Source organism: Condylura cristata, unplaced genomic scaffold (assembly GCF_000260355.1).
Source record: "Condylura cristata isolate star-nosed mole 26May11 unplaced genomic scaffold, ConCri1.0 scaffold00025, whole genome shotgun sequence".
Lineage (NCBI taxonomy): Eukaryota > Metazoa > Chordata > Mammalia > Eulipotyphla > Talpidae > Condylura > Condylura cristata.
In genome coordinates this window covers 19,115,929-19,141,224 of record NW_004567126.1, presented here as the reverse complement: position 1 = coordinate 19,141,224, position 25,296 = coordinate 19,115,929, and the positions used below count along the sequence as shown (strand labels likewise).

The 25,296-nt window shown below is 37.6% G+C and overlaps 1 protein-coding gene across 1 annotated transcript in view; it reads left to right on the top strand.

Moving 5' to 3' along the window:
- CBL (Cbl proto-oncogene, E3 ubiquitin protein ligase) overlaps positions 1–25,296 on the top strand; it is a 74,490-nt gene that overhangs the window by 10,080 nt on the left and 39,114 nt on the right. Inside the window, exon 2 of the mRNA XM_004689180.2 lies at positions 9,203–9,450. Within this exon, the coding sequence (XP_004689237.1) occupies positions 9,203–9,450 (248 nt within the window). The remainder of the gene's footprint in view (positions 1–9,202; positions 9,451–25,296) is intronic.

Here is a 25,296-nt window from a genome sequence, read left to right as displayed (position 1 = left end):
TGCCGGGCCATGTGGTCACCTCCGGGACAGAAAGGGATTGAACTCATGTGGAGGTGGCTTTAGCTTCTTAATGCTGTGCTTTAACCCACTGTGCCACCAGGGAGGGCCCGCAAAGTACTTTATCTTACAAAAAATTTTTGATGAATGTTTTTTTAAGGTCAAGATACACATTTGTGCTTTAGAGGTTAACTGCCTGATAATTTTAAATTCTCTAAGTAATAAAGGTGGGTTGTTTTGGCTTTTGATTAGCTGTTTTTATTTATTCACTGAGCTTTTTTGAAACACTTTTTCCAGAGGTTATAAATATTTAGGGCATCCCCTCCCCAGCAGATTTTAGTATCAAAAGAATATGTCTACCTGTATATTTTCTGTATGGTTTGTGTTAATGTTGAAGACTTGGAATTGTTATTGGATTGCTCATCTCCTGGTCATGAAAATGGCTCATCTCAAAAGATCTGGAAAAGAGCAGACATTTAATCTACAAATGATCTTCACAAAGTCACACTCATAGGAGGTACAGATAACATTTGTGGAAGGGACATGGCACTAGTTTGAAAATGCAGACATTTGAGGGTTTCCTTGGTGGCCTAAGGGTTAAGTCTCAGTGTTATCACATCCATTGCCTGAGCTCATTCTCCAGACAGGAGACTTCTCTTGTCTCACCTGCTACTCTCAGGTGTATTTAGTCAGTCTGCCTGTTCTCCACTCTTATCTCTGGTGAGTCCTCTCACCTCTCTGGACTACACCCCAGTTTTTCTACACAGAAAAAAGAAAATACAAACATTGAAAATGTTTTGGAGACATTTAAAAAATCATTATTTTTAAAATCTGGTATATTATGAGGTGTTGCATCATTCACTGTCATTAACAACATTTATTGCTTGCATATTATAGCTTGGGTAGTGTGTGTAAGGCCAAAGAGATTTTAGTTTTTTATTGCTGTTGAAAGGAAGTACAGTTCTGTTTTCCTAGATGTATTATACAAATATTAAAGGTAAATGTTCTGATTTCTTTGATGTGAATATGCTTGCCTTTAAAGAGGGAGAATTTAGGGGTTGGTGTGTATAGCCCTGAAATAAGTGTCATTACTTTTATCAGGAGTGCTGCTTGGTTTTATCTTTGAAGGGGTAAGATACTGTAGCTTTTGCAGATTACCCTATTCGTGGGTGACTTGCTGTCTTTTCTCTCTTCTTGGGTGCCATTCAGAGACCATACAGGGTAGTCATAGTGTTGGAGGCTAAAAGTAGAAAATTTAGGGTAGAGGTGTGTCACAAGACCAGAAACTGGAGGTGTGGGCAAAAATAATTAACATAGGCCCTCCCTGGTGGCGCAGTGAGTTAAAGCATTGCACTGAGAAGCTAAAGCCACTTCCGCATGAGTTCGATCCCCGTCCTGCCCCCGGAGGTGACCACATGGCGCTGCAGACCTCTCCTGACCCGCCCACTGCTCCCCTCAGCAGTGTGCTTCGTAGATCTGCCTGTTCTGCTCCCCACTCTTGTCTCTGGTGAAGCCTCTCACCGCCCCTGAGCCTCTGGCCTGTACCCCAGTTCTGTATGTACAAATAAATTATTCTTTAAAAAAAAAAATTAACATAGTTGTTAAGTTGGTATAGAAATGAGAAATCCTTAGGCCAACTGCTAAAGTCAGCATTAGACTGTTACAGATAGTATCTGGATGTGTAGACCAGAGGTGGGGATATGGAGATGGATCCTTACAAATCAACCTGGTCACACTCAGAAGTAACTAATTTAACAATAGAGTCCACACAGGAATGAGTCCCTCCCCAAAAGAACACTATATCAATACAATTTTTGCACTGTCCATATCAGCTCTTGTCCCAAGACTGCCCACATGTATCTACGCAGGCATCTTGTTGAACAAACCTGTCCCGTCAGGTGTGTCCACCTGTAACTATGTAGGTATTTCTTTTCACAACGCTATTCTCTTTGCAAAGCAGCATTGGTAGCTCTTTTTGTCTGCTTGTGTCTGTGCAAGTGTCCTTTTTTATTTCCTTTTTTAATATAATAAACCTGCCCTTTTAGATAACGCTAAACGTCTCTACCTCGTGGGGAAACTTGCTGTGTGCCACTGAAAGGGGAGCTCAGGTGAGATATTTCTCAGAGCTAACCCCAGGACTCTGTTCACTCAACCTAATACCTCTAAACTGACATTAGGAGGAATATACCAGCTTTTGGTAGTTGTTAAAGGTTGATAGGAGGTCTCCCATTCTGTCTTCAATAGATAATTTCTGCCAACTTTGCAAATAACTCCAGTCAGGTCATATGGAAATATTTGGGAAGGGGAACTATCACTTATCAGTGCCTAATTGTTGGAACCTATCATATGTTTTATTATGAGGTAGGTATTCTGTATTTGCAGATAACAGGTCTGAGACTCAGGTTAAACAATATACTGAAGTGAATGAAGCAGTATTGTTTCATGTAGTCTTGTCAAAATTAATTTTAAGTGAAAACTTAAAACCTTATACTTTCGACTTCATCATATTGCCTTCTTATTAGTTTCCTGCCTGCTCCTCCTCTGTCTTATCACCCTCTCCACCCTGCTTTTACACCTTTAGTTGCAATGACCTTTCTATTCCTCAAACAAATTCAAACCTGTTCCCACTTTAGTGCTGTTGACTTAGTTGTTCCTTCTGTTTGGACAGCTCTTCTGCTTATTCTGCAAAACTAGCACCTTCTGTAATTTCAACTCTTAGCCTAAATTCACCTCAGTGAAACTTTGCCTATTCACTACTCTCAAATGTTCACCCAACATTTTCTTACTATATTACTCTAGTTTAATTCTCAGTATAGAATTGGATATTGATTACCTTTTTAATTGCCTGATTCATTGTAGTTCAGGGATGTTGTCTTTTCCCTTCTTTGCCCAAATGCCTTACATATATCTGTTGAATGAATGAATATGTCGAGGAAAATCGAAACTACCAGGTACGTTCTTCATCTTAGTGCTTTCGTATCTGTGAATTTTTCTCTTTCTAAACCTGTCTTTGCTCCCTTTCTTTCTCTTTTATAGAAGGAGGTATACCTTCTCGGTGGTGTGCTGTGTTCTAGATCCCATTTTCCCCACTGTCTTGTCAGAAATTCAGCTTTTTGTTTACCCCTTTTTTCTCTTCTGTTCTTTCTCCATATAAAACTTGTTGAGTTATCTGAAAATACAAACCTTCAATCATATACTTCTTGTATTTTTTGCTGGACCTTCATTTCTTAGTCTCAGTGTCAACCTCCCCTATCACCACCGGCTAACCTAGGAATATATCATTTTAATATTTTAACTTAAGTATATATTCCTTAAAATATATATTTTGAATTCTAAACAATTGACTTATACATCAGGTTGTTGAACATCACACTTATTATTTGGGGATTGTCTGTGTTAATATGAGTTCTTAACTCTGTTACACTTAGGATTCAGTTATCTCCTGAGGTGGATAGAGCCTTATTTTCTTGGCTATGTTTATGTTTGGCTTGAAACCCTTGATAGGATGAACAGCTTCATAAAACACTTAAAATATTCATACATCAAATATTTTTGTTGACTCAACTTGCCTTTACTTGATAGGCTTATACAGGGCTGTTTTTCAGAAGTTAAGGAAATGGTGTATATAGAATAAAATGTCTAGGTTTAAAATTTAATATTGCCCTACTCATGTTTGAAGAGTCACTGATGATTAATCATTAAATGGAGCTTAAATGGCCTGAATGATTATAATTTGGTGGGGGAGGTTTCTATCCTAACGCAATAATCTGATATATAGAAGAATAAAATGCTCAGAGAGGTTCATCACAGTGATACTTGTAAAAGTAAAGACTTAAAACATTGTAAATGTTAAAATTAAGTGTGGAGATAGACCTATATATTATGGTATATCTGAGGAGTGGAATCATTTAGCAATCTCAAAAGAATTTTAGTGAGCTTTTAATGACACAAGAAAATAGGTATTTTAAAATGTGCAGAAGAGTGAGCTGGGGAAGTTAAAAGACTTCAGAGAGCTACAAAGACAGCAAGGAATTAAGGTCAATTTGTGGAAGATGAGGAAAGTTTTGAGATGTGAGTAATGTTTGAGACTTTCTTGATGATTGCGGATCCTGAGAGTAACAGAGGAGAGGGTGAATACTTTTAAAATACTCTAGAAGTTGGGCCCTCCCTGGTGGCGCAACTGGTTAAGGCACAGCACTATGATGCTATCCATAGCCATTGCAGTACAAGTTCAATTCCAGATGTGACCCACATGGTGTGGCAGACCTCTGCTGACCTGCCCACTGTTCCCCTCAGCAGTATACTTGTTCAGTTTGCCTGTTCTGCTCACCAGTCTGTCTCTGGTGTGTCCTCTCACATACCTCATCTCTTGTCTGTACCCCAGTTCTTATGTGCATAATAAATAAATCTTTAAAAAAAAAACACATTCTAGGGCCCTCCCTGGTGGCACAGCGAGTTAAAGCACAGCGCAAAGAAGCTTAAACCACTTCCGCATTAGTTCGATCCCCGCCTGCCCTGGAGGAGACCACATGGTGTGGCAGACCTCTCCTGACCCGCCCGCTGCTCCCCTCAGCAATGTACTTCGTCGATCTGCCTGTTCTGTAACCCACTCTGTCTCTGGTGAAGCCTCTCACCCTCCGCATCTCTGGTCTGTACCCCAGTTCTGTACGAATAAATAATCTTTTAAAAAAAAATTCTGGAAGTCAAGAGAATAGGGAGAGCAAAAACTGAAAACGAGGACCTTATTCTCAAGGTAGGTTTTTGGGCTGGGACCCTGAACATAGAAATAAGAGCAGTTATATAGATAAATATGAATGAATATTGCCTGCTTTAGGTATTACCTGTGGTGATAACTACTGTGGGCTTTCTAATGTATAGGTATGACTTACGGTAATAGCACATGATGAGAAGATACTAAATAAGACTAGTTTATTAAGCTCCTTGATTTTGTGGGAAGTGGTAAAAGTAGTAATTTATATGAGATTTTATGAATGAGTGTTAAATTATAAATTATAATTACTAGGATAATCAGATAATCACTAAAATGAGAGATTAAGAAAAAATATATACCTGACAAAGTAATGAGGGAGAAAAATGGGAAAATGAAAAAAAGTGCTGAAACCAAAAGAGCATAAGAACAGTCAGAAGCACTATTATATAGAAATATTTTTATAGGAACTGTATAGTGAACCATATGAAAAAGTGCCAACATTTAACCTACAATATTAGTAGTTTGATAACTTAGCAAATATAAATAGGTCAAATTAGTGAAAACCAAAGATTGTCAGAATGAGTTAAAAGAAAAATAACTAAATTCTTCATATAAATAATCACATTAAATTTATGCATACAGAAGACATAAAAGTAGAAGAATGGGAGAAACTCTACCATGCAAGCACTAACCTAACAAAATTGGTTTAGTTACTGTATATAAGCACAGTAGGCTTTAAGGCAAGAAGTGATATTAGAGATAGAGGGGTATTTCATTGATAAAAAGTTCATTTCACTAAGAAGAAAGAAGGAATGGCTCTCTTCTGTTCCATATACTAATATGGGAGTGAATTGACAGCTTTTTTAAACTTCCTATTCTTAAAACTTGATACAATTCTCTATTGATTTATGGTTCTTCAGCAGTTTTATAATTTTCTTTTTCTTTTTTAAAAGATTTACTTATTTGCAGATGGCCAATAGGCATATGAAACAATGTTCAACATTCCTTGTAATCAGGGAAATGTAAATCAAAACCACAATGAGAAGATACCACCTCACACCAGTGAGAATGACACATATCAAAAAAACTAACAACAGTAAATGTTGGTGAGGATGTGGTGAAAAAGGAGCTCCCTCACATTGCTGCGAGAGTGCAAACTGGTCCAACAACTACTGAAAGCTGTTTGGAGATTCCTCAGACTACAGAAAATGGAGCCACCATAAGACCCAGCGATTCTATTCCTAGGGACCTACCCAAAAAACAAAATTATTAATTCAAAAGGATACCTGTACCCCTCTGATTATTGCAGCAATATTTACAATAGGAAAAACCTGTAAACAACCCAAATGCCCAAAATTAGATGATTGGATCAAGAAAATGTGTTTTATGTACACAGTGGAATACTACTCATCAGTCAGAAATATAAATGCATGCCATTCGCAGCAACATGGATGGAGCTAGAAGGGATCAGGCTCAGTGAAATAAGCCAGAAGGAAAAAGAAAAATATCAAATGGTTTCACTTATAGGAGGAATACAAGAGAATCAAATAAGACATAGGGGAAAAATTGTATTGTTAACTACAATACAAAACACAACAGAACAAAACCAAACCGGATAATTATAAATGAACAATAGCTTATGGGGCTATCCTATAGGGGATACAGGGGAGGTGGGGAGAGAGGGTTTGGAAAGAGGGAGGAAGGCACTTGGGGGACTGTGGTGACGCGGGGGCAATTTAGGGGAGGGAGAAAGCAAATACTGTCTTAAAATGAACAACAGTGTAAATAGATATATAAATTAATAAAGTTAATTAAAAGATTTATTTATGCGTATAAGAACTGGGGGACAGGCTAGAAGTGCAGGGGGTGAGAGATTTCACCAGAGACAGAGTGGGGAGCAGAACAGGTAGATCTACTGGAATACACTGCTGAGGGGAACAGTGGGCAGGTCAGGAGAGGTCTGCCACGCCTTTTGGATCATCTTCCTGGCCAGGGATCAAACTTGTGCTGAAGCGGCTGAATGCTGCACTTTAACCTCTTGAAACACCAGGGAGGGCCTCTATTTTTTATTTATGCTATTTTAAATAGCATAACAATTTAAGTTATACTTCATGATTACTTTCAAGTTGTCAGGCGCTGACTTGGTTATACCAGATCAGATTTCACTTGTAGTATTTGTTCCTTCTTGCTCCTTTACAATGGTTGGCATTACTAATTTGGTGTGCATGATAGGATTACCTAACTGCGATCTTATGATTTTCATTTTCCTGAGTGATTAATGAACCATTTCATGTTTATCGGTTATTTGGATATCTTCTTTTGTGATATTCCTATTCATCTTTTGTTCACTTTTTGTTTGTGCTTATTGATTTGTAGATATTCCATTTTTTAAAAAGATTTATTTATGCATACAAAAATTGGGGTACAGGCCAGAGGTGCGGTGGGGGTAAGAGGACCTACCAGAGGCAGAGTGGGGAACAGAACAGGTGAATTGATTGAACTCCACTGTTGAGAGGAGCAGCGGGGGAGACAGTAGAAGGCTGCTGCTCCATGTGGGTCAGCTCCCTGGTCAGGAATCAGACTCAGGTGCAGTAGCTTTGCATAGCTTCATAGTGCTTTAGTCCTTTGTGCCACCAGGGAGGCCTGGTATTCTGTATCTTTAGGGTAGATATCTTCTGGATATCTATATGTCTTGAAAATATCTTCTCAGATTCTTTACATGTCTTCTTACTCTTTTTTGGTTTCTCGTTAATTATAAGCTTTTACTATTAAATTAGCAGAATTTTAATTAATATTTTTCTTTATGGTTAATGCTTTTTATGGTCCTGTTTAAGAAATTTTTCTCTTATGGAGATAATTTTTTTATTTAATTATTACAAAAGTTTATTTTTACATCATTTTGCACATTTTTTTTTCCATCTCGATTGTAATCCCCATGGGTTTCCCATCACCAAACATCATCAAATCACCCGTGTGCCACCACCATAGTCCCGTGCATTTCCCTCCCTTCTCCCCCCTCCCCCCGTTTTTGATCCCATTCCCCACTCCACCCCCACAAAATGTCTCTGGTATATGGTTGTTCATTATTTTTGTTATTTTCTCGCCTGGTCCGTTATACTCCTGCTATGAGTGAAACCATCCGGTATTTTTCTTTCTCTTTCTGGCTTATCTCACTAAGCATGATCTTTTCCAGCTCCATCTAAGTTGCTGCAAAAGACATGTGTTTCTCTTTTTTGGTTGCTGAGTAATATTCCATTGTGTATATGTACCACATCTTTTTTATCCAATCATCTACTTTTGGGCATGTGGGCTGCTTCCATGTTTTTCCAATTGTAAATAAAGCAGCAATAAACATGGAGGTGCAGGTGTCATTTTGAATCAGTGTTTTTGTGTCTTTTGGGTAGGTACCTAGGAGTGGGATTGCTGGGTCGTAGGGAAGCTCCATGTTTAGCAGTTTGAGGAACCATGGAGATAATTTTTTTAATCTTCTAAAGTTTGTAGATTTGCCTTTCATACTATCAGTAGCCCATCTAGTTATTCTTTTGTGTTTTGTTTTTGTTTTGTATAGTGTAAGGTGAGGGTTAGTTGATTCTGCCCCCTTTTCCCATCCATATGATACTCAGCTGTCATAGATTTTGGAAAAAACTACTCCTTTGTGGTATGTCCATGGTCTGCTTATGTGTGGATCTACTTCTTTTCTGTTATACTTGTTTGTCTCTTCCAGACACAGAAAAATCCATATAAATGGAAATCACATACTATGTTGATAGGAATAGGTAAATAAATAATTAAATTGTTAGCATAACATAGACTTCAACCAGTTAAAAACAGAGATTCTTAAAAATCTAGGTATATGGTATTTGAAAGAGACCTACTTAAAACGTAACAAGTTGAGAAATGAGAAGAAGGATTACCAGGCAAATTCTAAGAACCTTGTATTTATGTCAGAAGGAATGGTGTTTGAAATCTACTACGTATTTTTGCTGCATCTGAGGCCATTCTACTTTTGTCCCTTAGTGGTTGTTAAAACTCAAACCCCTGAATTACCAAAATTTACCTCCTAGAGCAGCCATGTTCTTTATTTCTGTCCTTAAGCATTCATTCTCTTTATTCTGTTGTGGGGTGAGCCATGCATTTAAAAGGAATTTGCCGTGTTTCAACTAGCCCTTTTAAGGCATTTGTGTCATGTCTACTCTTACCCACCCCCCCCTCAGTTGTTTAGTATACTTACTATGTATTGTTTGAGCCATTATGGTTTTAGGAACCCATCCACCTAGGGGGAATCACTAACAATGTAGAATGATTGATTACCTGTGGACATGGGAGTTGTGGATCATTTCTTATATACTGTGCATTTTTAACATTATTAAAATTTTTCACTTAATAATATTAAATATCTGCAAAAGAGCACATATATATATATATTTTAATTTAAAAAAGAAAATTGTCCTTAAGATCCTCCAAGTAATAGTCCTTCTTTTCCATTTGTTGCAGGTGGTGCGGTTGTGTCAGAACCCAAAGCTGGCGCTAAAGAATAGCCCACCTTATATCTTAGACCTGCTGCCAGATACCTACCAGCATCTCCGTACTATCTTGTCAAGATATGAGGGGAAGATGGAGACACTTGGAGAAAATGAGTATTTTAGGGTGTTCATGGAAAATTTGATGAAGAAAACTAAGCAGACCATAAGCCTCTTCAAGGAAGGGAAAGAAAGAATGTATGAGGAAAATTCTCAGCCTAGGTAATGGAGAATACTACACACATATTTATTCAGGCCTGCATGGGTAACGCATTGAATTAGTTGAGTTGGTTTTAATTTTATGTCAACAAGAATGTGAAATTCACATTTGATTTAAAGGTATGTTTTATATAAAAGGTTGCCTTGGAGGATTTTGAACCATTCTAACTTTTGATAGATTGTTTATCTCTGAAAAATCAGCGACTTAACAATTATGAGGTTGAATTGGAGGCAATAAATAGGTCCTTTAAAGACCCTGAAGCTTTTTGAAAGTTTGTGGATAGATGAGTTGGAAAGAGGTCAGATTTTGTCAGGTAAATTGTAAATATGGGGATGATAGGGCAAAGGCTAAGCCAATGATTTAGATAACTTTTTTAATTAAAAAAAAGTGAAATGACATTTCTTTATAGGTAAAGTGCCTTTTGAGATAGACGAGGTAGGTACTCACAAATGTAGCAATTCATTAAGTATTTGAGGGGCTTTATATTTTCTTTCGTGCTTTTTAAATATTAAAAACTCTGTTGATTGCATATTGTTTGGTTATTGTGGAGAGAGGTAGGTTGATTTTATGTGTGTGTAGTTGTATTTGAGTTTTTCCAGTTGAAAATAAATAACAGTTCACTTAGAACAAGAAAGAAAATGCAGATTTCACTGGAACTTTTTAGTTCATAACTTACTCTCAAGGAGTGACTTGAATTAGGAGGGACAATAATTTTTGAGTTTGTTATTAGCCTGCATAACTCTAGCAGTAATTTACTGAGTGGTATCCTAGTAATCTCTATTCCTTTGACTCTGTTGGCTCAGAATCTGGGGAACCTCATCTCTGAAAATGTTATCCACATCATTTTTCATATTTACTATAGCATATATTACTCAGGTTTGGTCCAGAATTTCAGTCTTTTTCTTAAAAAGATTACTGGTGAAACCTTTGTAGCTACTGATACATGTAACGTGTTTAACTTTTAATTCATATGAAAGTGTTTTACTCTTTTAAATATTTAAAATTCATTATTTTTGTTAACATAAAATGTGGACTGTATGGAGCCTAGCTATCTAGTTATTTATATTGCTCGCTAAATTGTAATTTTCTTTTAAAGATTTTATTTATGCATACAGAAATGGGGTACAGGCCTGAGGTAAAGGGTCGGTGTGAGGATTCACCAGAGACAGAGTGGGGAGCAGAACAGGCAGATTGATGAAGTACACTGCTGAGGGGAGCAGCGGGCGAGGCAAGAGAGGTCGGCCACACCATGTAGATCACCTCCAGGGCCAGGGATTGAACTCACACTGAAGGGGCCATGGCTTGGCTTAGTTTCACAGTGCAGTGCTCCAACCCCCTGCGCCACTAGGGAGAGTCTGCTTGCTGAGTTATTAACAAAATATTTTATTAGGTACCAGAACATTAAAATCACTTACCACCTTATAATTAAATAGGTTCTGGATAATTCTAGGAAGTAAAAAGATTAAATCATTCAGTTCTGAAGTAATGGAATAAACATTTTAATAGAGATATTCACGAAATGTTGGGTGAACAGAGTTTTACTTAGTGACATCAGGAGAGGTGGCACAGGAAGTGCTATTTGAGCTAGATTTTGAAGGGCAAGTAGAAAATTTCTAGACAGAAAAGGCCTTTAACACCGTGACATGAAAATGAAGGCTCTGTATATTTAAGGCACTTGAAGAATCAGTTGGGCTAGAATTGGGAGATGTAGTTAAGCTGGAAATAATAGGTTGGAGTCATATTGTAGAGAGCTGTTCTTTGACCTCTAGACTGTCTCCCATAGATAATAGGCAGCCATAGATAAGTTTTTTTTTTTTAAGTAATTTTTAAAAAATAACATAATAGTTTATTTTTATATCATTTTGTTCCCTTTTCTATCTCAGTTGTAATCCCCATGGGCTTCCCATCACCAAATCATTTGTGTGCCATCACCATAGTCCAGTGCACTTCCCTCCCCACCACCATTTTTGATCCCACCCCCCACTCCACCCCCGTAAAAAGTCTCTGGTATATAGTTGTTCATTATTATTATTATTTTCTCCCCTGGTCCTTTATACTCCTGCTATGAGTGACACCATCTGGTATTTTTCCTTTTCTTTCTGGCTTATTTCACTAAGCATGATCCCTTCCAGTTCCATCCTTGTTGCTGCAAAAGGCATGTGTTTATCTTTTTTGATTGCTGAGTAATATTCCAATGTATATATACACCACATCTTTTTCATCCAGTCATCCACTTTTGGGCATTTGGGCTGTTTCCATGTCTTTCCAATTGTAAATAAATCAGCAATAAATAAACATGGAGGTGCAGGTGTCATTTTGAATCAGTGTTTTTGTGTCTTTTGGGTAGGTACCTAGGAGTGGGATTGCTGGGTCATATGGAAGCTCCATTTTTAGCAGTGTGAGAAACCTCCACAAACAGTTTACCATAGTGGTTGTACTAGTTTGCAGTCCCACCAGCAGTGCAGGAGAGTTCCAAAAAAGGTAATTTTTATGGCACAATAAACACTAGATTTTCTGGTCTTAGCACTTGCTGGGCATTAATTTTTTTTGTGTTAGTTCATCACCAGTGGCTCTATAGCATACTGATTAAGAGTATGCACTTTGAAGTCAACTGCCCAGGTTTGAATCTTTTTTTTTTTTTAAAGATTTATTTATTTATTCATACAGAACTGGGGTACAAGCCAGAGATGCGGAGGGTGAGAGGATTCACCAGGGACAGAGTAGTAGGGAGCAGAACAGGCAGATCTACAAAGTACACTGCTGAGGGGAGCAGTGGGCGGGTGAGGAGAGGTCTGCCACTCCATGTGGATCTCCTCCGGGGCAGGCGGGGATCGTACTCATGCGGAAGTGGCTTAGGTTTCTTAGTGTAGTGCTTTAACCCGCTGCGCCACTAGGGAGGGCCCCCAAGTTTGAATCTTAACTTTGCCATTTATTTAGTTTCCCCATCTATAAAATGTAATAATAGTAGTATTTTATTTGTAGGGTTTTGGGAATTATTAAGTGAGTTAATTTTCAGTACTTTGAACAGTGACTGATCAAAAAGATTGAGTGGGTTAGCTCTTTTTATCTTAAACCATTATTTTCATTACTGTAAACATAGATTATTGTGTCAGATTGTATATCAGATATATTTTCAGGACCATTTTGCCTTACAGATAGCTTTATACTATGCTTATAGATTCTCTTGCCTTTATTTTCTTAATTATTTTTCCATTTTTTCTTCTCTTGCCTATTGTCAGCATGTCTGTCTGTATCAATTTTATTCCTCCTAACACGAAACTTTTAATCCACTATGGACTTTGAGTCCATACAGCAACTTTGTACAAATTATATGTAAAATGAGAATGAATAAACTAAAGGTGCGAATCGGGTTTTTTCTAATAAAGGCAACATGGCTTTACTGTATGATCTTTGTGATCTGTATTTTTGTTGTTAGGTACTTTTTGTCCTATTCAGTATTTAAATAAACTAGAGATAATTCACATGCCATAAAATTCAATGGATTTTAGTGTGTTTACAGAGTCTGCAGTCATCCCCACTGTCTAACCTTGAAACGTTTCCATCAGCCCAAAAAGAAATGCTGTACTCATTAGCGGTCACTCGGCACTCCTGCCCTGCAAGCCTGGGCCGTCTCTAATAAGTGCTTTCTTTCCCTTTGATTTTCCTGTTCTAGACATTTCATGTAACGTGGCCTTTTATGACTGACTTATTTTATTTAGAATGTTTTCACAATTCATTCATGTTATAACATGGATCAGTACTTCATTTATTTTTATGGCTGATTGATACTAAGTTGTATAAATATGCTACATTTTTATTTTGGACATTGGAGTTTTTTCTACTTTGACTTATGAATAATGCTGCTATGAACATTTGGGCACAAGTTTTTGTGTGGCTAGATGTTTTCAGTTCTTCTGGTTTTATACCTAGGAGCAGAATTGCTGAGTCATCTGGTTATTCTATGTTCACTTTTTGAGGAACCACTAAACTACTTTATATAGCAGCTGCACCATTTTACATTCCTCTACCAACATATGATGGTTCTAATTGCTCAACAACTCCTGTTTTTTGATTATAATCATCCTCCTGGGTATGAAGTAGATAGCTCATTGTGGTTTGGATTTTCATTTCCCTAATGAGTAATAACGTGAGCATATTTTCATGTGTTTATTGGTTGTTTGTGTATCTTATTTGAGAATGTATATTCAAATCCTGTTCCATTTTGAACTGGGTTATTTTTTGTTGCGTTAGAAGAATTCTTTACATATTCTTGATACCTCTAGATGCTTATCATATACTAGTTTACAAAGCTTTACTCCCATTCTGTGGGTCCTCTTTGTTTTCTTGAGAATGTAAGTTGAAATACCAAAGGTTTTTTTTTTACTCTGTGAAGTCCGATATTTTTTTCTTTGGTTAACTTGTGCTTTTGTTGTTTGGTTTTGTTACTTGGGTATTTATTTTAAAAGATTTATTTATGCATGGGGTATAGGCCAGGGGCACAGGAGCGGTGAGAAGACTCACCAGAGACCAGGTGGGGATCAGAACAGGCATTGATGAAGTACACTACTTGAGGGGAGCAGCGGGTGAGACAGGCGAGGTCTGCTGAGCCATGTGGATCACCTCCATGCCTGGGGACTGAACTTATCCTGAAGTGGCTGCAGCCAGCTTCCTAGTGCTGCACTTTAACCCACTGGGGTCACCGGGGAGGGCCCTGGTCTATATGTTTTATCTTTATGCCAGTGGTAAGTATGGTAATTTTGTAAACTGCAGTAATCAGAGTAAAACTTTTTTTGAAGCCAGAAAGTCTGAGTCCTCCGACTTTTCTTTTTTTCCTTTCTTTTTTAAAAAGTAATTTTCTGCTTTTTCAAGATTGTTTTGGCTGCGTTTTGAAAGACCTCTTGACATTCTTTATGCATTTTAGGATCAGCTTGTCAATTTCTGCAAAAAGAAAAGCTGGTGTTTTAATAGAATTATATTGGACCTGTTGACCAATTGGGGGAGTATTGTCAGCTTTAGCAATACTCTTTCTTCCGATATATAAACATGGGATGTTTCTCCATCTGATTCTTTAATTTCTTTCAGCAGTGTTTGTAGTTTTCAGTGTCTTGGTTAAGTTTGTTTCACTTATTTTATACTTTCAGATATATATATATTTTTTAAAGACTTATTTATTTGTGCATATAGAACTGGGGTACAGGTCAAAGGCTTAGGGGCAGTGAGAGGCTTCACCAGAGACAGAGTGGGGAGCAGAACAGGCAGATTGACGAAGTACACTGCTGAGGGAAGCAGCGGGCAGGTCAGGAGAGGTCTGCCACGCCATGTGGTCACGTCTGGGGCAGGCGGGAATCGAACTCATGTGGAAGTGGCTTTAGCTTCTTAGTGCTGTGCTTTAACCCGCTAAATGGAGTTGTCAATTTAATTTTTGGGTAGTTCATTGCTGATATATAGAATATAGCTGACTTTTAAATATTCATCTAGTATTCTGTATCTTTGCACAACTCACTTACTGTTTTCTTTTTTTTAGTGGATTCCATTAAGATTTTCAATAAACAAGATTATGTCACCTGCAAATAGAATATTGTTCTTCCTTTCCTTTGTGTATGCCTTTTATTTATTTATTTTTGCCTTATTCTGGCTTATATTTCTTAAGTTAGATGGACTCAAACTTGAGTAGAAGTGGAGAGAGGCATCAGAGTCTTCCTCGTGAGGATTTCAGAAAGCTTTCAGTTTTTAGCTATTGAGGATATTACTGTGGTATTTTTCAGTGCTTGTTATTGGTTTGAGAAAATATCCTTGTATTTTTTGTAAGTTCAGTCTATTTTTTTCTTGTGTTTATTGTTGTGGTTATTAACAGCATGAAATGGTACCAAGATTCTGTGTATTTGTTCCTGGTTTTTCTTTTTGGGAAAGTTTTCAGTCTCAGAATCTAGAAAAAGTACATATCTTAAGTTATACTAAAGGCAAGAATGCAGATAAGCCCCAGGAGTAACTGAAAGTGTTGCCAGGACTCCATCTACATTATTTCAATGCAGATTAATATTTGAATGGCAGGAAAATTTGGCCTCTCCTACACCCAAGATTTACATCTTAAGGGTTCCCACTATAGGAGGATGCTTTCCACTGTAGTTTGTGTTTGGAGTTTGACTTGATAGAGGCCAATTGATTATCCTTGTACTAATCAACTCTGGATAGAAAATTAAGTGCTGTGTTTACTCGGGGGTCATCTCTGGATGAACCAGCTATAGCTTGGAGAAAATGTCTATCCCTCCATAGCTATGTGCATGAGGAGAAAATGTTACAGGGTAACACCCTGTGTGAATTGGGTTGTCTGACTGTGGGTCCTTACCCATGCACACTTAAAGGGATTTATAATAAGTTTCAAGTGCAGGCACACACAAAAAGATTAATAATGGGTTTATTTACAAGGGAAAGGGAAATAAATAACTCAGGGGAAAAGAGAGAGAGAGAGAAGTTGGTTAATGCATCCTACCAGTTTTGCAGACCTGGAATCCTAGTACCACACTGAAAGCCAGTGAAAAGCCAGGAGCTCAGCTGCAAGCCACGAGCCAAGAGACCCCCATGTCAAAGCCCGGCTTTATAACAATCTATAAACAAAATGGCTGCTTTTCTCTCGGGCCCTAACAGTTATCCCTTTGGTGATGCTGGGATTTGTAGTTCTGATGTCTGGGGTGTGAGTGGAGTCCACAAAACCTGTGTCTCTATATATAGAGTTCGTCCTGAACGAACTTAACCAAGCTCTTAAGTGTCTTTAAAGTGAGGATAAGTGTATCTATTAGTATATCACATAGTTGTTTCTTGTCTTTATTTTTGGGGGATATTATGTGAATTCAGTTGTCTAGAGATAAATTTGCCCTCCTTTTTCTTAGATTTTACAAAAAATGTCTTAAAACCATAAACTGCTTCCTTGCCTTTGATCTTTTAACTCTGTTTTTTTGCACCTGTTTTCCTTCCAGCACAGGATGTAACAGTAGAAGCTAGATGGGATTATATAGTGTAGTTAGTTCTAAAATGTTCCTCTCTTACTGTATCTACTTCAGAAATATGATTAAACTTTTCAAATGTAGCTGTATTGTCTTTTTAGAGGTAGGTAGTTAGAAGCTGAAATGATCAAGTCTGGTTTTGTTGTATCTAGTTAGGGACAATTGGAAAGCAAGAAAAGCTCATGTGTAACCTTTTTTTTTTTTTGTCTAACCATTTATTAAAGAAAGTTGAGTACTTTCTCTATGGTAGGCACTGTTCTGCCATCAGTGATAGATCTGTGAATTGGATCAGTATGGTCTCTTCTTTTTTCACCATAACTTTCCAAAACATAACCTCTAAACTAGTAGTGTATTGGTTTTCAGATTATCCTTCAGTGAAAGCAGTTGTTTCTTACAAAGTAGTCAGAATTGTTTTTGCTTTATAGTCTTTCGTGAACACTCTGAAAATAGGTTCCAGTAAGTGTGCAAATCCTATTGATAAATAATGGCAGCTTAGACCTTTGTGTTGTAAGGAGTTTGGGCTTGGAAAAAATTATCACCCAGGCCAGGAAAGCCTTTTTGAAGTACTGGGAAAGATGCAACATCATACTTCTGTCTTTTTGGTCCGAGAGAGATGATAATTTGAAAAATGGAGTTAGTAGACATGGCAAGAAAGGGTCAGTACTTGATAAGGTAACTTGCTAATAGATTTGGTTTCTGGTTTGAAGAACTGGATAGATGATGCAATGAGAAGTCATAGAAAGGTATTAAATAGGGGGAGAACATAATCTAATTTTTATTTTAGAAAGATAGTATTAGTTGGCAGTGTGGAAAATGGATTGGGCTGTGGCAGCAAAGACAGAAGTGCAGAGGTAGATTACTAATTTCTTGTCATATAGGCCAGATAATGATGACGTAGTTTCGACTAGGGAAGAGCAGGTTAAAAGAAAAACAACAGGTGAGAACCCTCCTTGGTGGTGCAAAGGGTTAGGATGCAGCACTGCAAACTAGCTGCAGCTGCTTCAATGCAAGTTTGATTCCCAGTCCCGGAGGTGATCCACATGGCGTGGCAAACCTCTCCTGAGATGCCCGCTGCCCTCCTTAGTAGTGGACTTCGTTGATCTGCCTGTTCTGTACCCCACTCTGTCTCTGGTGAATCTTCTCACTGCCCCTGCACCTCTGGCCTGTACTGTATGGATAAATAAAAATAAATGTTTAAAAAGAAAAATAATGGATGATAGATTGAAGTTGGAATAAATAAGAATTGCTGATGGATTGGACAAGAGAAAGGTGAAAAAAGATGACAGGGAAGAATTAAGGATGACTTATAGGCTGCTACGAATGATGGCAGCATTTATTAAAATGGGAATTCACAAAACAGATGCAGTGAGATCTAAGTTGAAAGTGAGGGGAATCAAGAGTTCCATTTTAAACACATTTAGTTTGAGACATTTTTATGAGCCATTTAAGGCAACATGTCAAGTAGGCAACTGACTATATTAAAGTTCAGAGTTCAGAGGAAAGTTCTAGAGTGGTGAAATTGATGGTATTCAACTTAGTATTTAAAGCCATCACAGTAAACAGAATCATGTAGTGAGAAAGGGGTCAGTGGATTTGGGGATTCAGAAATTGGCACCACTGAGGAAGAAAGAAAAAAGAGAGTAGAGGGCCCTCCCTGGTGGCACAGCGGGTTAAAGCACAGCACTAAGAAGCTAAAGCCACTTGCACATGAGTTCGATTCCCGCCTGCCCTGGAGGAGATCCACAGTGTGGCAGACCTCTCCTGACCCGCCCGCTGCTCCCCTCAGCAGTGTACTTCATCCATCTGCCTGTTCTGCTCCCCACTCTGTCTCTGGTGAATCCTCTCACCCTCCATATCTTTGGCCTGTACCCCAGTTCTATATGAATAAATAAATAAATATTTTTTAAAAAAAGAGTAGATTTCAATAGCCAAGATGAAAGTTGAAAAGTGAAGACAGAGAGTAGATTTCAATAGCCAAGATGAAAGTTGAAAAGTGAAGACAAATAGAAAATTGGCAAAGGAAGTGATTAATGCACAAAAGAAGAAACATAAAAGACTAAATATGAATGCTGAGAGAACAATCCAGTTTGCTAGTCAAAAGACTTCTTTGGCCTGCAAAATTGGCAGAAATTGGAAAGTCTATTTATAATAAGTGTTTGAAAGGTGGGTACAGTGTTGATACCTGGTTGTGGTGGGAATAAAAGTGTTAAGCCTTTCTGGAGGGTGGTTTATATAAAGTCTTTTATCCTTGCAAGATTTTGTAACACCTTATACTCTTGGTCACTTGGAATATATTGGCTCACTACTTTTCAGGTATTGACATATCCTTTCACAGTCATATTCATTAATTAAATCTTGTTAAAAAGGTTTTACTGCAAAGCTGTTCAAGCTCATTATGGTAGGTAGAAGCTTTTTTTTTTTTTTAAGATTTATTTATTTATGCATACAGAACTGGGGTTCAGGCCAGTGGTGAGAGGCACCAGAGACAGAGTGGGGAGCAGAACAGGCAGGTAGACAAAGTACGTTGCTGAGGGGAACAGCAGGCATTGTCAGGAGGGGTCTGCCATGCCATGTAGATCACCTCCTGGACAGGTGGGGATCGAACTCATGCTGAAGTGGCTTTAGCTTCTTAGTGCTGTGCTTTTAACCTGCTGCACCATCAGGGAGGGCCTGAGGGATGGTAGGTAGAAGTTTTTTAAAAGTCAAGTTTTTTCTTAAAAGTTTATGTTTATCACTAGCAACAGAAACTGTCAGTTGTTTCCTTGAAGTGGCAGGTCACTTCATTCATTTTGGAGAAAGTGCCAAATACCCAAGGCCGAGTAACCATGCTTTATTTATTAGTCATTCTTTTCGTAAAAAAGTTGTTCCATGCCATCTATGAAAATTCCCCAGCTAACACCATCCTTAATGATGAAAGACTGAAAGCTTTTCTTCTAATATTAGAAATGACTGATGCCTGCTGTCACCATTTCTATTCAGATTAGTTAGCCAAAACAATTTTGAAAAAGAGGATCAGTATAGGAGGAGTCACACATCCTGATTTCAAAGCTTTGTTTTGATCACTGCAGTTTATAAAATTACTGTAATCAAGATGGTGCAGTACTGGTATAAAGAGACATATAGTTCATGGAAGAGAATAGAGATAAGCCTTTACACTTGGATCCCTTGACAGGGGAACAAGACAATTCTGTGGGGAAAAGAATGGTCTATTTAACAAACAGTCCTGGCACAAAAGGATATCCACATGTAAAAGAATGGTTTTTGGATTCATACCTCACATCACCTACAGAAATTACTTCAAAATCATCTAAATTAAAAAACTAAAATTTAAAACTCTTATATGAAAATTTTTGTGATCTTGGCGTAAGGCGGTGATTCCTTTAGGATGTCACCAAAAACAGAATGAAAAAAATAAGCCGAACTTCTTGAAAATAAAAATCTTATGCATCAGAGGACACCAAATGAGTGAAAAGACAATTCATAAATAGGGAGAAAATGCTTGTAAATTATATATATGAAATGGAATAATCAGAAAACAAATCTTGCAGTTAATATAAAAAAAACCCCACTTAACATGAGGTATCAGATAGAAAATTGATACAAACAAATCTTTCTAATTGAGACATTTTCTCAAAGATTTACAGCTGTCCACTAAACACAAAAAAAATAGTAGGCATCATTATTCATTAGGGCAATGCAAACCTAAACCACAGAGAGATAGTACGTATTACCAATTAGGATAACTGTTTTCAACAAAGGGCAAATAAAACAACTGATGACAAAGATGTGGAGACATTTGAACCCTTTCACATTACTGGTAGTCATTTAAAATGGTGCAACAACTGCAAAAACAGATGGTAGTTCCTCAGGAAGTTGAATGTAGAATTTTACAATATGATCTTTTACCCAAAGTATCAAAAGTAGGGACTTGAACAGACATTTGTGTAACATGGTTTGTAGCGGCATTATTCCATAGCTAAAGGTAGAAACAATCCCAAGTGCTCCTCAGCAGATGAGTAACTAACAGGGGATAAGCAGAAGAGGTGATATAGGCATAACAGAAGGTTAACCAGCTATAACAAGGAATGAAGTGCTCATATATGTTGTAACCTCGCTGAACTTTAAAACCATGCTGAGTGAAATTTAAGTCAGACACCAAAGGACCAATACTGAATGAGCTCACTTAACATGAGGTATAATAGAGTCGGGAAATTCATACAAACAGAAAATGGCATAGAGGTTACTGTGGAGTGGGTGGAGTGAAGTAGGTAATTTCTGTTGTATTTTTGTTTTGAATAAAAAATTGGAAATGGTTAGTGGGATGGTGATGCAGCATTATGTATATTTTTAATACTACTTTGTACACTTAGAAATGGTTGAAGTGGTTTGCCAAAAGAAATGTTATGTTAAAAAAAGCAACTACTTCATCTAACAACTTAAATACCACACAAGTGTTTTTCCTGAGCATAACCATCAACACAGCAGAAGTGCTTTTTGAGTACTTCTCATTTTGTCATGTAGAATGTTAAACATATCCTCAGTAGTCAAGATTTCATGAAATTACTGTTCTTTCCTGTTTCATTAAGGGCATTCCTCAAATGCAACTAACAATTTTTGGTTTGTTTTTACAACAAGTTATAGTGAGGAAGACATGGACTACACATACACAGCTTAATGCTGCTGTCTTGACTCATGCTAAGCCGGCTCATTTACCGTTGTCTTGTGCCATTAACACGGTGGGAACACCAAATCATGTGGTATCTCAGTATCATTATGGAAATAATTGTAACTGTGTGGACACTTTGAATGGATCTTAAGGATCCCCAGGAATTTTGAGAACTGCTGTAGTGATGCATATATATTTTAATGCTATAACAACAATATAGGGAATTGAAAAAGTAGTGAAAGTTGAAAGTGACTAATGCTACTGTCATTTTAGTGCAGTTCCTCCTAGTGTCTTTAAGAGTGGACTTTTCGTAATATTAAATTGTTCTTATTCTACTTTAAAATTCTGGAGTAAGACAGGCCAACTAATCTCATTCTTTTAGGGATTGAATCACTAGACATTACAGCAAACAGAGTATCAAGTCTATTAAGTGGGTTTTAATGTGCCTCGGTAGCTGCTGAGACTGCTGTGTGAGGAGGTCATGGGGAAAAGGATCCAGGGGTGAAATAGATTTGTTTTTCTTGAAGTGGGGAGGAGGTATGACTGTATCATAACTGGCTCTTCCGTATTTTTTCATTCTAAAATCGATAGTTTTTATCAATTTTGAAATTTTGTCTATATCTTTTGTTTGTTTTTAAAGATTTATTTATTTATGCATCCAACAGCTGGAGTATAGGACAGAGGTGTGGGGCTGTAAGAGGATTCACTAGAGACAGAGTGGGAGCAGAGCAGGTAGATGTACTGAAATATACTGCTGAGGGGAGCAGTGGGCAGGTTAGGAGAGGTCTGCTGAACTCAGGCTGCAGTGGCTGCCTAATCGGTTCATAGAGCTGAGACTTAACCCCTTGTGTCACCAGGGAAGCCCTATCTTAACTATATTTTAAAAAGTTTATTTTGTTCCCAGCTCCTTCAAGAGTACTCCATTTGATATTGTCCAGGTATCCCAAGCCACTGATGCTATGTTCATATTTTCCCAGTGTTTGATTTTAAGTAGTTTCTGTTGCTCAGTTTTCAAGTTAATCTTTTCTCCTACAGTATTTAATCTTCTCTTAATCCCTTTCACTTTAGTTCTCATTTCTAGAAATTGGACTTGAGCCTTTTTTTTTTTTTTAAAGATTTATTTATTTATTCATACAGAACTGGGGTACAGGCTAGAGATGCGGAGGGTGAGAGGCTTCACCAGAGACAGAGTGGGGAGCAGAACAGGCAGATCGACGAAGTACACTGCTGAGGGGAGCAGCGGGAAGGTCAGGAGAGGTCTGCCACGCCATGTTGATCTCCTCCGGGGCAGTCCGGGATCGAACTCATGCAGAAGTGGCTTAAGCTTCTTAGTGCAATGCTTTAACCCGCTGCGCCACCAGGGAGGGCCCAGACTTGAGCCTTTTTAAAAATGTCTTCCATGTACTTAATATGTGTTTCTCTACCTTTTTGTATACATGCTGTATAGTAAGTAAATATCATTTTGCTGTTTTGTCTTTCAATTCTGTCATTTGTGCCCACCATGGATTTAGTTCTGTTGATTTGTTGTGTGTTTTTTTTTTTTTTAAGATTTATTTATGCATACAGAACTGGGATTCAGGCCAGAGGTGCAGGGGTGAGAGGATTCACCAGAGACAGAATGGGGAGCAGAATAGGCATATCATCGAAGTACACTGCTGAGGGGAGCAGCGGGCAGGTCAGGAGAGCTCTCACCATGTGGATCACCTCCGGGCCCGGGATCAAACTCATGCTGAAGTGGCTTTAGCTTCTTGGTGCTATGTTTTAACCCGCTGCGCCACCAGGGAGGGCCCCTATTGATTTGTTCTGTGCTCCATATGGTTTATTTTCTTGGTTTGTTCCATGCTTGGTATTTTTTATTGGATGTTAGACACTATTAATTTCACCTTGTAGGTCCCAGATATTTTTGTGTTCTTATAAAAGCTTTTGAGTCTTGTTGTGGGACACAGCTAAATTACTTGGAATAACTTGATTTCTTTAAACTTTTGTTAGGCAAGACCAAAACAGCTTCTAACATAGGATTAATTCTCCTCCCCATGGTCCCTGAATTACAAGGCCCCATCCCTGCATTTCTCTCTCTGTGAGTGACTCAGGTATTTTCCTGTGCTTAAACCAGGGCTTAGCTGAACACTTAGAAGGTCCCCTTTATAAGCTCTCCAGAATTTGCACTATACAGCTCCTCTGCTGTATTCTGCATTGGGAACTCTAGTTGCTAGAGTTTCCCCAGAGCCTAGTTCAGTCTTCTTGATTCAGAGATTCCCCCTCCATTTGCTGAGACCTGGAAATTGTCCAGGCTTTAAGTTTCGCAGTCATAGGGCTCAGTGCATTTGTTTACTCTCTCTCGGGGATCCTGGTCTTCTGCTGCTTGATGTAAAATGTCTGGAAACCATTATTATGTTTTGTTCAATTTTTCAGTTCTTTTTTAGTGGGAGGGTAAATCCAGTCCTTACAATTCCATCTTGACTAAAAGCAGAAGTCTCAGTCTAAAATTTAATTTGAAATTTCCCCAAATTCATATATAGTTCATATTTATCATGTGCTTGTTAAATGAACAAGAAATTCGAAACTCAGTCCAGTCAGTCTTCTTCACTGACTCCCTACCTTACCACACATATAAATGGAACACTTAGTTGCTACCACTGTGTAGTCTACAAGAACATGGTCAGTGTCTGTATAAGGACAGTATTTTTCACTTTATAGATGTAGAAACTGAGGCTAGTTAGATTAAGTTAATGAAGTACCTATGGCTAGAAAGTGCCAGAGCTGCTTTTTAAACTAGTTTACCAAATGTTTGGTACCATTACCATTTGAATGTCAAGGAATGGTGACTGTTTTATTTCATGTTACAGAACTGATCCCTTGGAGGCCGTATTTCACATGTCACATAAAATAGTAAACTGTACACTTAAAGAAGTTAAAACATGCATTAGGCATCTTTTCAGAACACAAAAATGTTCAATAGTATGTTTTACCACAGGGTTATGTGTTTACATTAACAAGAGAATTTCATTTAACATTTATAATAAGACATTCTACATAGAGGGGATATGAAAATGTCCTTCTTGCTTCCTCTCAAAGAGTCAGTCATAACTTTTATAAAACCAAAGCATTATAGAGAAGTAGGCAGTGAATGTTAAATAGAATGTGCAAAGGCTTTTTCTAATCACTTTGTTCTAGTAGTGCCAACCAAGACTTGCTCTAAAAACATAATACTTGTGAAGCCTACAACTGCATTTAAATTAGAACATCTTAAAGAACAAGCTCAAAAGCTGGCTGCAAGAATGTCTTTTTTGCCAGGCCTTAGCATACAAAGCATCAGTGCTCCCTGGAGGTGTCTAGTAGTATCCAAGCATTTGAAGCTCCGTGACCTTTAATCCTGGCAATTTATATCTTTTACTTCTTGTGTATTGAACTTGAAATACATACTTTCTTCAGAGAGCTTAAGCCCAAATTACTAAATTTATTAAAGAAATGGAATAAAAATCTTTGGTAGCATTTTTCTTTCCTTTCTTTGTTTAGACCCTCCCCCTTCTCCTTTTTACATGCAAAACACTCATCTAGTTTAGTTTCCAAAAATATAATCTACATGTTTGAAATTCAAGTTTAAGCATGCAGTCAATATTTTCAACTTGTCTCACTGTTACTCTTATGGTGCTTTTTTCCATATTATTTACAACTAAAATAATTAGTTGAATATTTTACTTTAGTTGTAATTGAGGCAGATAATAAATAATCCCTTTTATTCTCCTAACTAAAGAGCATGATTTAAAAGACACATGTATTTTAATGTACTCAATTTAGGGAACACAGTAAATTGTTTACTTTTGTATAGTGGCTCTAAACATGTAAGTTCCAATTACATTTTCATGTTGGAAATATGATAGCTATCACTGAGTAGGCCTTTGAGCCTAAAATTTGAGAATCTTTTGAAGGTGTTAAAATGCTAAATGTGTTTTCATCAAGTTTGTATAAAAGACTAGAAGAAACAGATTGTATCTCAAAGAGGTGATATTAATTTCTGCCTTATGTGAAAACAACTAAAAAATTAGTATGATTTTCTTACAAATATAGCTAACTTGTATTTCTAAATACAGGATTTTCCCCCCTCCTTTTTTTTTTTTTTTTGAAAGATTTATTTATTTATTCATACAGAACTGGGGTACAGGCCAGAGATGTGGAGGGTG